General features: G+C 32.9%; 1 protein-coding gene across 2 annotated transcripts in view; it reads right to left on the bottom strand.

The window, feature by feature from the left end:
* LOC117316818 (flotillin-1-like) overlaps positions 1-12,463 on the bottom strand; it is a 32,893-nt gene extending 20,430 nt beyond the window's left edge. For both annotated transcript variants that reach the window (XM_033871604.1, XM_033871596.1), the window contains exons 1-5: positions 12,333-12,463; positions 10,514-10,589; positions 8,210-8,300; positions 977-1,120; positions 522-641 (exon numbers count right to left, since the gene is read on the bottom strand). In XM_033871604.1, the coding sequence (XP_033727495.1) occupies positions 522-641; positions 977-1,120; positions 8,210-8,300; positions 10,514-10,589; positions 12,333-12,378 (477 nt within the window). In that variant the 5' untranslated portion in view covers positions 12,379-12,463. The remainder of the gene's footprint in view (positions 1-521; positions 642-976; positions 1,121-8,209; positions 8,301-10,513; positions 10,590-12,332) is intronic.
* Positions 12,464-13,969: the final 1,506 nt, after the last annotated feature.

Raw genomic sequence — 13,969 nt, forward strand, 5'->3', positions numbered from 1 at the left:
TTCTACCTGGCACTTGCATTGAGAACATGTTTTTGATTCTGTTTATAAGGACACACATTTGACATTTGTTTTGACCTTTGAATTTGACCTCTGAAATTGCTAATGTTAAAGGCCAAGGGTCAAATGAAAGCTCTCATAGTGTTTGGTGTTGTGTCTCTTTGATTCCAGAATCCAGTTCATAATTTTAAACATTTCTAATTCTTTACTTTTCTTTACATAATTTGAGAAAAAAAGACTGATTGACTGATTTTCCACATGTGACTAAGGTAAAATATTTTGTATAACTTCTTAAGCTATGAAATCTTATTAACTGCCTATGTTGATAACTAGAAAGTGTTGAAGCTAGGGGACATTTGACCCAAGTCCAGACTGGGACAATGGCCCTGAGTCCAGACTGGGACAATGGCCTCTGAGTCCAGACAATGGCCCTGAGGACAATGGAGTATAGGCTATGTGTAGGGCCAGCAGTACAGGCTAAGTGTGTAGTGCCCCATGCGTCTGTACCATAATATTATACTGACCTCTTCATCACGGATGTCCTTCAGTGTGTAACTCACTACACAGATCCCCATGTTGACCAAATCAGATGAGGCCACTTCAAACACAGCTTTGGAGAACTTCTTACGATCTTTGTAAATTTCCTATGTACCAAGTAAAACAATGGACATTCACAAATCCAAAAGTTGAACCAACTCTAAAGCACACTCTTATCTATTCAACAGGTATTCAAAACAAAATTCAAATTTGAATACATTTTAATACAACCGTCTTATTCAATGATTCTTCTGTATCAAATGACTGCTGCAGTTTCATAAATATTAAAGTTATATTTGTATATATATATATATATATATTAGCAAAGGAATTTTTACATTATTATTTTAATGCGTTTAGCGTCAAGCTATTACAGCCTTTCAATGGACAAGTAAAATTTTACAGAACCGTGTAGATGAATGACAAGTTGACAATGGAGTACCTCTACAGTCATGTTGCCCATAATAGCTCTCTGATGACCTTCCAGTGTTTCCTGGGCCACCTTGCGGATCTCAACCTCTGGCTTTCCCAAGAACAGTTCACATGCTGACTCCAACATGTCTTTACTGGAGCCCAGAATCTTTACCTATAAAGTCATCCATAAAATATTCCAATCCTTTGAACATGAATAGTGTCACAACAACAGTACATGAACATATAAAGCATCATAGTAGTATCTACATGTTAACATCATAATTACTTTAATAACACATTTAACTCAAATCAAGCTTTTGATGGTAAAGTTAACATTACCAGACCACTGATTCATTATTCCTTAGAAACACAACTAATGTGATCTTGACCTTTATATCGATATCCATGAATTTGAAACTTAACTTATTTGATCTTGAATTTTAAAATGCATAAATGAGACTGAATTCTTTTTCTAATAATTAATTAACAAATCGATATTCATTTTGCTGAACATAAGTTAAACAAACGCATTGGGTTCCGTGGGCAAGAACATTAGTGTTCTGGGTTGTTAGAATTCAAACACTAGAACAATGTTCTTGGTCCCCTGACAAATTGAGAACTAAGTATAGACCATATTCCAAGAACAAAATCTCAAACCAACTCCACAGTAAGGACAGGAAGGTTTAAGATGGCAGCTCTTTGTCTAAGTAAAGTGCAGCACCTATGAATTTTATTTGACTTTGTTCAATAATTATTTGGGAAATGGCTAAACTAAGATGAATTGAGAAGAAAGAAAAACTAAGATTGAAACAAGAATCCTAGCTAAACTTTTATACTCCTGGTAGATCAAACAGCAAAGCCAGTCAGCATCTCCAAACAGACAGGCTTTTGACCAAAGATCTTGCATTCCTCTCCTGGACAATATTAATTTAAAGTTTGTATACAAAAGCAGCATGTTGCTTATTCCTTCGTCCTTATTTGAAAGTAAAGGGTGTTCAGAATATACATGTATATTTTATAGATAAGTTCACATTAATAAAAGTCCGATAAAATTAAGATAAGACTTGTGTACAAGTTTTTATTTTTTCACTGCCTAGTTAATGGTTGACTTATATGCCATGTTTGTGTTATTTTCCACTGTTTATGGAGATTAGATTTTAAGGTGACATGTTCCATACTGTTCTCAAGTCAACCTGACACCCAGTGTGACAGATAGGCATGTTGCACGGAAAAGAAATATGTAATATTAATGGCAGCAAATTCACTTAGGACATGCAAGATATAAACGAAAGGTCTTCATTAGAGTAGAAATGATGATAAAAACACCAAAGACTCCTGGATGTTACATAATCTCCCTTGGTCACATTTCTTTACCATTAAGTGTACTATGTTGATAAAAATATCCTTATTTCCATTATCCTTCATTGTCTGTACAGTAATTATAAACATCTATAATAATGAGGGTATTCCCTTCAAAACAGACCTGGCAGAGACTGTAGTATATGTAACTGATCATGAACATCTGATTATAAATGATACCAAATTATTCTGTTTATATATATATATATATATACATAGGTCAGAGTTGAAGCCATCATAGACAGTAAATTAATAATCCCCCACTCTCTACACAATCCATTATCTAAACATTGATATATATACCTAGCTAGGTACGTTATATATACCAAGCTAGGTACGTTATATATACCTAGCAAGGTACGTTATATATACCTAGCTAGGTACGTTATATATACCTAGGTACGTTATATATACCTAGCTAGGTACGTTATATATACCCAGCTAGGTACGTTATATATACCTAGCTAGGTACGTTATATATACCTAGCTAGCTAGGTACGTTATATATACCTAGCTAGGTACGTTATATATACCTAGCTAGGTACGTTATATATACCTAGCTAGGTACGTTATATATACCTAGCTAGCTAGGTATGTTATATATACCTAGGTACGTTATATATACCTAGCTAGGTACGTTATATATACCTAGCTAGGTACGTTATATATACCCAGCTAGGTACGTTATATATACCCAGCTAGGTACGTTATATATACATTCTGTACCTAGCTAGGTACGTTATATATACCTAGCTAGGTACGTTATATATACCTAGCTAGCTAGGTACGTTATATATACAGTGTGTGCTATATAAAATTGTACACATAAATACAGCACACAACTTCCCAACTAATATAAGATTTCATTTCACAGTCTTAGCATCATGATAAGAGACAAGATGAGATAACTAAACATGTACAGTGGATGGTATATATATATATATATATATAGCTACTGTACATTGTTATTTGTGTGATAATGAATAAAGACAACTTTAATATAAACATATTTGTCACACATACATGCTGGCTGCCATGGTAATAACATGCCACAGAATCCAGTAAAATATAGAACTACAGGGACAGATCAACAGAAACAGTACCAAAACATCAACGAAATCGATAGAAATGCTAAAAACTAAAAACATGCATTAAATTGATAACTTCCTGATGTTTTTTATCCTGACCCTGTCTGTTATATCTGAAGGGACATACTATACAGCTATGTTTTTTGCAGCCACAGCTGACAATCTAGCAATGAGGTCAGACATTTTGATATTAACTATTAACATTATAGTCTGTTTCCATGGCAATTGCTTCATCGCAGTATGCAGTGTATTATGTAATGCTAATCAATGCCCTTCAAATCACTGATTGTAGCAGTCCAGACACTAACCTATGTAAAACACTATACTATGGAACACCTATCCTTTCAACTGCTGTATATATTTGAATTTCCATTTTAACATCAGGAATGAAGAAAGGCAATTTTTTTTTTTTTTTTTTTTTTTGATAAGATCTCGGAAACTATCTCAGACTTTAATAATCAGAATTGTATAATTTGTGGAGATTTTAACTTAGTGATTGACCCTGACATAGATTATGATAAAAATTATAAACGGGTAAATAATCCAAAAGCTAGGGAAAAGATGTTAGAAGTTATAGAGAATTTGAATTTAGTTGATGTGTATATAGAGAGCAACATCCTAATACATCAAGATACACACGGAGAAAGAGTAGACCAATAAAACAAGCACGATTAGATTTCTTTTTAGTATCTGTAAACCTTCTACCAAGTATCTCTGATTCAGCCATAGATCCAGGATATAGATCTGATCATTCCTTCCCAAAAATAACTTTAGAATTTAATGAATTTAAAAAAGGTAAAGGCTTATGGAAATTCAATAATTCATTGTTGCATGATCAAAACTATCTTGAAATTATAAATGACACTATTGAACAAATCAAAATGCAATATAGTCTTCCAGTTTACAATCCTGAAAGGATAACTGATATCCCTGATTCATGTTTGCAATTTTTTATAAATGATCAGCTATTCCTAGAAACTCTTTTAATGGAAATCAGAGGCAAAACTATTTCCTACTCATCTTTTAAAAAGAAACAAAGTCGACTAAGAGAAAAAAAACTCCTACATGAAGTGCAATTGTTAGAAAGTCAAAATAATGTTGACATTGAAGTTTTAAATCTGAAAAAAAAAAGAATTGGAAGATATAAGGTCACATAGAATTAAGGGCAGTATAGTGAGAGCTAAGGCTCAATGGACTGAGGAAGGGGAAAAACCCACTAATTATTTTTGTAATTTAGAAAATAGAAACTTTACATCGAAGATAATTCCAAAATTACAGCAAAATAATGGGGAAATAATAACAAAACAGGAAGATATTTTGACTGAGGTAAAAACTTTTTATGAAAATTTATATGGAATAGATAGTAACACCAATGAAGTAAATATTGATGAATTTCTTGATGAGTTTGATGTTCCTAAATTAGATAGAGAGGAAGCTTTGGGTCTAGAGGGTATGATATCTTTAAAAGAAGCTTCTGTAACTCTTAAAAATATGAAAAATAATAAGAGTCCTGGGTCTGATGGCTTTACCTCAGAGTTTTTTAAATGTTTTTGGAAAAAGATTGGTAATTTTATTGTACGGTCTATAAATTTTGGTTTTGTAAATGGCCAATTATCCATTACCCAACGACAGGGCATTATTACTTGTATTCCTAAACAGAATAAATCCAAATATTTCATAAAAAACTGGCGACCGATATCCCTTCTAAATATTGTTTATAAAATTGCCTCTGGATCAATTACAAGTAGATTTAAATCAGTCTTAGATAAAGTAATTAACTCGGATCAGACTGGCTTTCTATCAGGTCGTTATCTTGGAGAAAATACTAGACTTATTTATGACATCATGCAATATACAGAAGAAAATAATATACCTGGTATGCTTTTGCTTATAGATTTTGAGAAGGCTTTTGATTCTGTGTCTTGGAAATTTATTGATAATGCTTTGAAATATTTCGGTTTTGGTAATGATATAAGAAAATGGGTTAAAATATTACATTATAACAGTAATTCTGCCATTAATCAAGGAGGTAATTTGTCATCTTTCTTCAATATCAAGCGAGGCTGTCGCCAAGGCGACCCGATCGCCCCATATTTATTTATAATGTGTGTAGAGATTCTGGCAATACGAATCCGAAATAACAAAGATATAAATGGTATAAATGTTAATAACTGCCCTATTTTAAACTCTCAATATGCAGATGACACTTCACTAATACTAGATGGAACCGAGAAATCAATGAAGAAATCAATTGAGGAATTGGATTTTTTTGCAAAAATTTCAGGTCTAAAAGTCAATACAGGTAAAACACAAGTTGTTTGGATAGGCAGCAAAAAATACAGTAATGACATTTTTCTACCAGAGTTGAATTTTAAATGGGGAGTAGATAGATTTACCCTTCTTGGGATTGAATTTCATGTAGATTTACATAAAATACCTAGAATGAATTTTGATAAAAAACTTACTAAGATGAAATCAATAATTAAGAGTTGGAGTAAAAGGTTACTTACTCCAATAGGAAGAATCACAATAATTAAATCACTATTAATATCACAGTTAAATCATTTGTTTATTTCCCTACCAAATCCAGATGGAAAGTTTATAAAAGAACTGAATTCACTTCTGTTTAATTTTCTATGGAACAGTAAAACAGATAAAGTAAAGAGGGATGTAATTATTCAAAATTATAGTGATGGTGGCCTTAAAATGGTTAATTTGATAGCTTTTATTGAGTCTTTAAAGATAGGATGGATAAGAAGGATTTTCAATTCAAAAGGGAAATGGTTAGAAATTCTTAAGACCCGAATAAACCTTAACCTTTTGGCTGTTTCTGGAAGGAAATATCTTGACAAAATATTGACTTGTTGTAAAAATGTGTTTTGGGTGGATGTTTTTAAAGCCTGGAATAATCTTAGAGTAAGAGAAGAAATATATAAGAAAGATGGTTATTCTGTTCTTAAATCACCGTTATGGTATAATAAAAATATAATTGTGGGTAAAAAAGTAATCTTTTTTCCAAACTGGTTTAAGAAAGGAATAATAATAATTAATGACCTAATTAAGGATAAAAGTGATGGTTCTTTCTTTTCATTTGAAGAATTTTGCAATATATATGGGAACATAGCTAACTATTTACAATATCATGGAGTAATTAGAAGCATAAAAGAGTTCCTGAATAACTATCCTATCCTAAATAGAACCCCACAATACCCGATCATCCCTTTAGATTTAGAAATTATTTTTAAACAGAAAAAGGGGTCTCAAGATTTTTACAAACTACTTATAAAACAAGAAAACATTGTTTTAGCTCAAAATAAGTGGGGAAATATATTTGATTTTAATAATGATGCATGGAAAAAGATATACTCTCTCCCATTTAGAATAACAAAAAATACAAAACTACAATGGCTACAGTTTAGAATAAATCATCACATATTAACCACTAATGCTTTTATTTACAAGATTGGCCTAACAAATAATCCTAACTGTACATTCTGTAATGGTGACAGGGAGACAATCACCCATATTTTATGGGAATGTAATGAAGTTCAACAATTTTTGTTCACTTTTGAATCACTTTTAGAGATCATTACTATTCCTTTTGCAATTAATAAACAAGCTATGATTTTTGGATTATTTGAACATAAAGGCATTTATAATAAAGTTGATAATGAAATTATTTTAATTTTTAAACAATACCTGTACCAAACCAGGTGCGCTCATAAATCATTAAATGTTATGGCATTGGTAAATTTGATAAAAGATTATTACAAAGTCCAAAAGTATATTGCTCAGGGAAAAGGTGAACAGTGCCTCAATGTTTTAAATAATGAATGGAAAAAATGGTTAAAACTTGTTGAACTTGCCTGATCAAAAACGTTAAATTTAATATTTTTTATATATAAACCAAAAGTCTGACCACCTCTCACCCTAATATCCCCCTATCTTCTCTATCTTTTCCATCACCATCAACCCCCCCCCCCCCTCTTTTCTGTCTCTTTCTTTACTATAGCTCTTTTATATGTGTTATATTTTTGTTCTGCTGTTTCTTTGTGCTTTGTCTGATTCTGTATGTCTTCATGTTGTATGCGAGTGTGAATGTAAGGTGGGTTGGATCTAACGTAAGTATTAGTGTGATCAGTTAAACTGTTCAAATGAGAGAATGAAGAAAATTTGTGAGCAAGTAATTATATAAATGTACTTGTGAAATGTAACCTGTTTGATGTTTATCATGCAAAATGTTTAAAAAATAAAAGAAATATAAAAAAAAAAGAAAGGCAATTTCATATTTCAGTCCCATCCAGGACTTTTCTCATGTTATAAAATCATATTAAAGTGAATGTGAGGGGTTATTTCAGTATAAAATATCTAACTTAGTTTATTAATGCTGTTTCAGCTACACATTTCAATGTGCCACAAACCAACAAAAGTAATACTTCTAACTATAAGGTAGTGTATGTGATAAATTTGGAATATATTTTCAGTTTTGATATTGTAACCCTGGTAAATATATACTAGTCACAATATACCGCTTGGCTAGAGAGATCTTCTCTTTAGCTCGATCAGTTGAGCGTAAGACTAGTAAGCCAGAAGTCCCTGGTGTGATCCCTAGTGGAGGCAGTGATCTAAATTTAATTAATCCTGCGCTCTGTTACAATACTTTACAAACACCATTTCATAAATATGTTATGTGATCACTGAGCTGAATTTAATGGAGAATGTATCCGATTCTTTTAGAAAAAGAGAAAGCGAAATTGCAAGAAGCCCATTTACAAAATGTATAAATGTTGAAGTAAACTGTCCAATAGTCTTACCTGTGCGATTCCTGTCACAGAAATTGCTACACCGAGCTGTGTGTATACATTGGAACTATCTACCTGGATATCCATGGTGTTTAGGGTCAGTCTGAAATAAACCCTCAACACTTAGCCACATACTTCAAAACAAATGGCTGCCAAAACGACAAAACAAAGGATATGCAGCAACTGAAACAAAATTCTGATGTTGTATAGGTGTTGTGATTTTTTGTTGAGTAGGCTGGCTGAACAATTTTAAGGTATCAGGTAATTTCCGAGTTCTGATTTGCACTTTCAGCGGGAGTTATCGCCACTGAAATTAAGCCTTGTTTTGTTGGGGGAGGTCACTGAGTGCGCATCAACATGGGATGTAGGGCTAGAACCAGAAGGCAAGCTTCTGTCTTGTTGATATGATGTCTGCACATTTCTGATGTGAGTCGGAGTTGTACTGCAAATCTTAATAAATTCGTCAAATTTCCAACGATGGAAGTTGTAAAATTCTTTTCGCTACCAGACAGGAAAATTTGAATACTGAGAGAAAGTGGACCTTGCTGATTGTGACTTGCCCCGTAACAAAATTTGGCTAATTGCTCTCGTGTAATTTTGTGGATTGGAAACCTACTGAGACAATTACGTATTAAAATATGATATTACTGCTCAACATAATACATGCTGTAATTTTTTTTATGTGTTAACCTTTCATCTTGATAAATGAGAAATGAACAACACCAGTGTGTCCAAAATATCTAAACCAGTCACAGCACCCAACATCAGTTAAAAAAAAAAAAAATCATAAGAAACAGTGAAAAAAAGGAAGCACCGACACAATATGGAGCTGAAGAGGTGTAAACAGTCATCTGATATATAGGTTTATATTGTATACCAAATACATCATCATGATCCGAGGCTTCAAATTTACACAATCCTGAAATCTGCCAGCTGCCACCAGGACAGGCCAAGAGAGTTCATTTTGACATGATTTTTACACCCCTGATCATATGCTGCTACTCATGCTAAAGGTAAGCAAGTGTCTAACACTGGGATTATATCCAAGGGCAGACAACTGTTAACTGCACTTACTTGTGCAATACCAGTGACTGATATGGCCACACCTTCTTTGGTGTATACCATGGGACTCTCTATGGCCAGGGTCAAGGTACTCAGAGCCATTCTAAGGCATTTAAGGAGACAGAAAAACATGTATTACAAACATTTGACATTACATATCAAATCTCACCAAAAATAACTACCAGTAGAGGCAAGATAAAAAGCAAAACTTAACTGATAAAATGTTATAGAAAAATGAATCAGGAAATGTTTTTGATAATGTACACTAGTTCTGTACTGCATACAAAATATTGTCTGTATAACCAAGGTAGAAATAAGTGCTGGTTTAAACAGTTCATAGTAAGCAGGTTTCAAGCCAATATACCATTTTCACATTGTGATAACTGATCATGACCAGTACCTTTTTTCTGGGGCTGTCAACCCCCATAATATTTGTGTAAGATGGTAATAGCTTGGACTGCAATAGATATTGGCCAGTGGAAACTGAAAAGATCTGGAGAGTAATGTCATTCAATTGACTTCAACACTTCTGAATTTCTACCACTTGATTATATCATTTGGACTTTGGTTTATATTTCTGTAATTCTTGTTGGGAAAAGAACTGATGTCTGGTGTAACTCAAAATTTGACTCTTGTGATACTTAAATGAGAAATAGTACAGTAGGATAATATATATTTAGGATTCCACTTTAATTTACGAAGTAACAATATTCTCTGCTGACAATAATTTTCCAAAGGCAATTTTCTTTCTTTTCTAATTAATACCACTAAAACAGCGTGTCAAGTTCACATAACAAGATAATCATGTGAACTGGCTATTTCTTGTCATTTACGATAAATCAAATATTTCAGTTATAGCATGTCCATATACCACAATCATACACTCCCATATACTTACCATGATGTTGACAGTTCCCATAATATATTACATCATTTATATTTCATACTGGTGTCTGTTGAAGTAAATATCAGTATCTATAGTAAGCCAAATATCACATTTATGTTTTTGTTACTGAAATAAAAACTTTTTTTTTACATTTAGGTTTTCATAGATGTAATATAGCCATAATAATATCAATTTCATCACATTATTTTCATCATATAACACTATAAATTCTCTGATATCCTAGATAATTTGTCATTCAAATATGGACGAATTTCTTTCAAGAATGAGCAAATTTTATAAAATACTAATACAACACGGAATAATTTCAGTGAATACAAGACAACACAACTGTAACATGTGACACTGACCTTTGTAGGTGCTGTATGACAGGCCATACAAAGACACGCCCACCAGGGATAAACAGGGATCTGGAATGGCAGCATCCTGTGAAAAACAGAATTCGAAACATGTAGCTTAGACATACAATAAAGCCCAGCACCAAATCTGTGACAATACATAGAACTTGTAATCAATAAGTAGTGCTTTGGTTCAGATGAAATCTCCTGCAGGCTCTACTGATAGCCAAACGTTAACTAATAAACCTGTGGCCATTATTACAATAGCACATGTTTGAACGTCTCAGAAACTAACAATGTATACATCACTCTGTCAAATTTATCGGATTTAAAAAAAATGTATTAATAATGATTAAGGAAGTTATACAATATATTTGATGGCTGAAAAAGTCTCCTCCCAAATGCCAAGATATGGTTTCACAATTCACATGTATCCAAATTTGTTCATGCCAAGTTATGGATTCACATGTATCCAAATTTGTTTGAACAGGTTTTTTTTTAATGATGATTGACACTTATTTGATATCTTCCAAAATCACCATTTTTTGGAAAACCATTATATTTTAAAATAACCAAGAGATATGTCAAAAAATGAAAACTGTTCAAATAGAAATTCTTTGTAAGAAGTAAAAGTATATATTCATATGTAGGGTGCACTCATTTGTCAGATAAAATGTCCTCTAGCAACATCAAGATTGTTTAAAGAAGTTTCCACCCTAATTTGTTACCGTATATTCATCACCATGCAGTTATCAGTCATTACTAGTCAGATGCTTAAGCATTATTACTTTTTTTTTTATCTGATCATTATATATATACATAAGAAGAGATTTAATCAAGTTTTAAACAGTTTGAAAACTATGTGTATTTGTTCTCTGAAGACTATCTGAAAGTTCCATATTTTGCTAATTAATTGATGATTAAAAGTCAATTTACATCTATAACTATAGCTACATTTTGGACAGAATGGCCTTGCCTGTGACCCATTGTGATGATCGATTATGTCAAAATAAGTGATTCTCGACAATAATTGCATCACAAGATTGATATTTGTGCTCGGCCCTACCTTTACTAAGAAACTGAAATATCACACTAAAAAAATGCCCTGAAGGCCAACTCTTACTTCTTATCTAACATCTCTGGCAATTTCAGTAACCAACTAATCATGTGTGTCCTTTGTATCAGGAATAATATCTAACAAAATGGCGATGCTTATGGTCAAGATAGCCATTGCTCTAACGTCTAGCCAGCACATGTGTAATGAGATATATAAGGAATGTTAAGCATGGCCAAAGCCAACTCCCAAACAATTTATTTCACGCTTGAGTGATTATGTTTCTCGACTACGAGCGAGACCTTGTTACAATGCAAAACACAAAAGCTAACTCTATTCGACATGTGTTGAGCAATTACAACTACAATATTTATTACACTATATTTTGCAGGACAGTCGGCAGTGCCTATGTCCACTCCGATCCATGCAAACATTATCTAGTCCCAGGGGGTCAGCTGCAGCCATTTGTATGAGATCGGATGCAAAACATCCGGCCGGAGTGACTGTGCACATCGCATTTCCTTTTTTTCCATGAATTTCAATGGCATTAAAGTTCGTCTATACACAAACGAGCGAACAATTAGCTAAGCAATGCATACAAAAGAATCATAGAGTAGTAAGTCGCTTGGAAATATGAAAAAAAATCTATCATATTTATGATAATTTATATTCTCAGAAGATCAATCTTCCGGACTGTAGTGCAAGGCTCGGGATAAGAATTTGGACGCGATCGTATATAAAGTCGATACACAGTGTTGTGAAATGTATTTTACTTACCCGAAACAACCATCACCTCGTTCGGACCACATGTTTCAAATCCCATTTTGAAGCGAAATCTCCAATACAGGAGACCAGCCCTCTTTCCTCCTCAGTATTCTGTGTTTATTTGGTTCGGGGTTAATGTGTAGCTCTGCGATGATTGGTCAATAACTATGCTATACACATTTCGCAATTAGGTCATGTGACACACGTCAGCCTCACTAAGTTACACACCTTTTCAAAAGAGTGTGTTACGAAATAGTTTATTATGAAATAACTAAATACATAGGCCTCTCACAAATATTTGTTACTTTATTTGAAAATTCAATTTTATTCGTATTTATCTTAGTATATTTTTGGTTCATCACTTCAGAAGACTCACTATCAAAGTAAAATTAATATATACAGTCTCTACACACAATTTTATGATCCATGATTATTTATAACTTGCCTTCTTGTCCTGTAACTTGTTATACTAATAGTAAGCTTATGGTCTTTTGACATAGTTAACCAAAGACGGACATACGTATGTGCGTTTCTTAGTTAACTAAAACTGAAGATAAAGGCTAATGTTGTCGTTATGCATCTTATAATTGCAACCCGACCACCCGGAGTCCGTAGTAAGATTGCAAGAGCCCACTCCACATTATATTTGCGTAGTACTTCTAAGGAAATATAGCTAGCATATAAATATGATCACAATGAACGTCATAAAGTCTAAGCGTAAATATATATCATTTTGATTAAATCATACAGTGCTGGTTTTTATGCAATTTTTCACATTTCTGAAATTGAAGCGTTTGATTCTACTGACAGATTTCAGTTATTTCCAGGAACCAATAAATCATATCAATAACAAAATTATTCTCTTCTAAACTATCGAATATGATAAAGAATACAAACACAAAAGTTGTATTTCCCAGCGACATAGGCACTGACTAATTTATTGTCAAATAACAATACATGTATTACAAAATAACATATTTCACACACACGTACACAACTCCTACCCTAACCTAACCTATACTGTATTATAATACACCATATGAAAATTACCCTTAAATGTTAAAAATTTACGTGTGATCTGGTATACCTGTGTCGCCTGAATGACACGTATAGGCTATACCTTACCCGATTTGCACGTGCAAATACCAGTAACGCCACCTATTGGCGTACCTCATACCGAAGAGAAAATAAAATTACATCCTAATTCCTACCGTCAACCGGTTGAAATTATATTTACGTATTGGACATGTTCTAACAGGGATTTCTCCAATATTAACTATATATGCATTAAGGATTCTCGACAATATACTTAGGAGGGTACGTACGTATCACTTAAATAATACATGATGTGTGCAATACAATGTATATTAGGTCTCTCGAAATGCTGTATATCTAATGGAATTAATAGAGCCATGCCTTTTTCACAATAATTCGCTTCTATAATTTACAAATATTTTCAATATGTAATCTTATACCAATTATATATAAAAATATAAATTATCAAATGTAACATTGTAAGTATGAGAATGCGTGTCCTGTACTTTGTTAATAATCGAGTTATTTCCCTTTATTCATGGATGTATTTCTCGGAGTAACCGTCTTAGCAAGAAAGCATTTTAAAATGTGGAAATGAAGAACTATCTTTCACT

This window comes from Pecten maximus, chromosome 2, assembly GCF_902652985.1.
Source record: "Pecten maximus chromosome 2, xPecMax1.1, whole genome shotgun sequence".
NCBI lineage: Eukaryota > Metazoa > Mollusca > Bivalvia > Pectinida > Pectinidae > Pecten > Pecten maximus.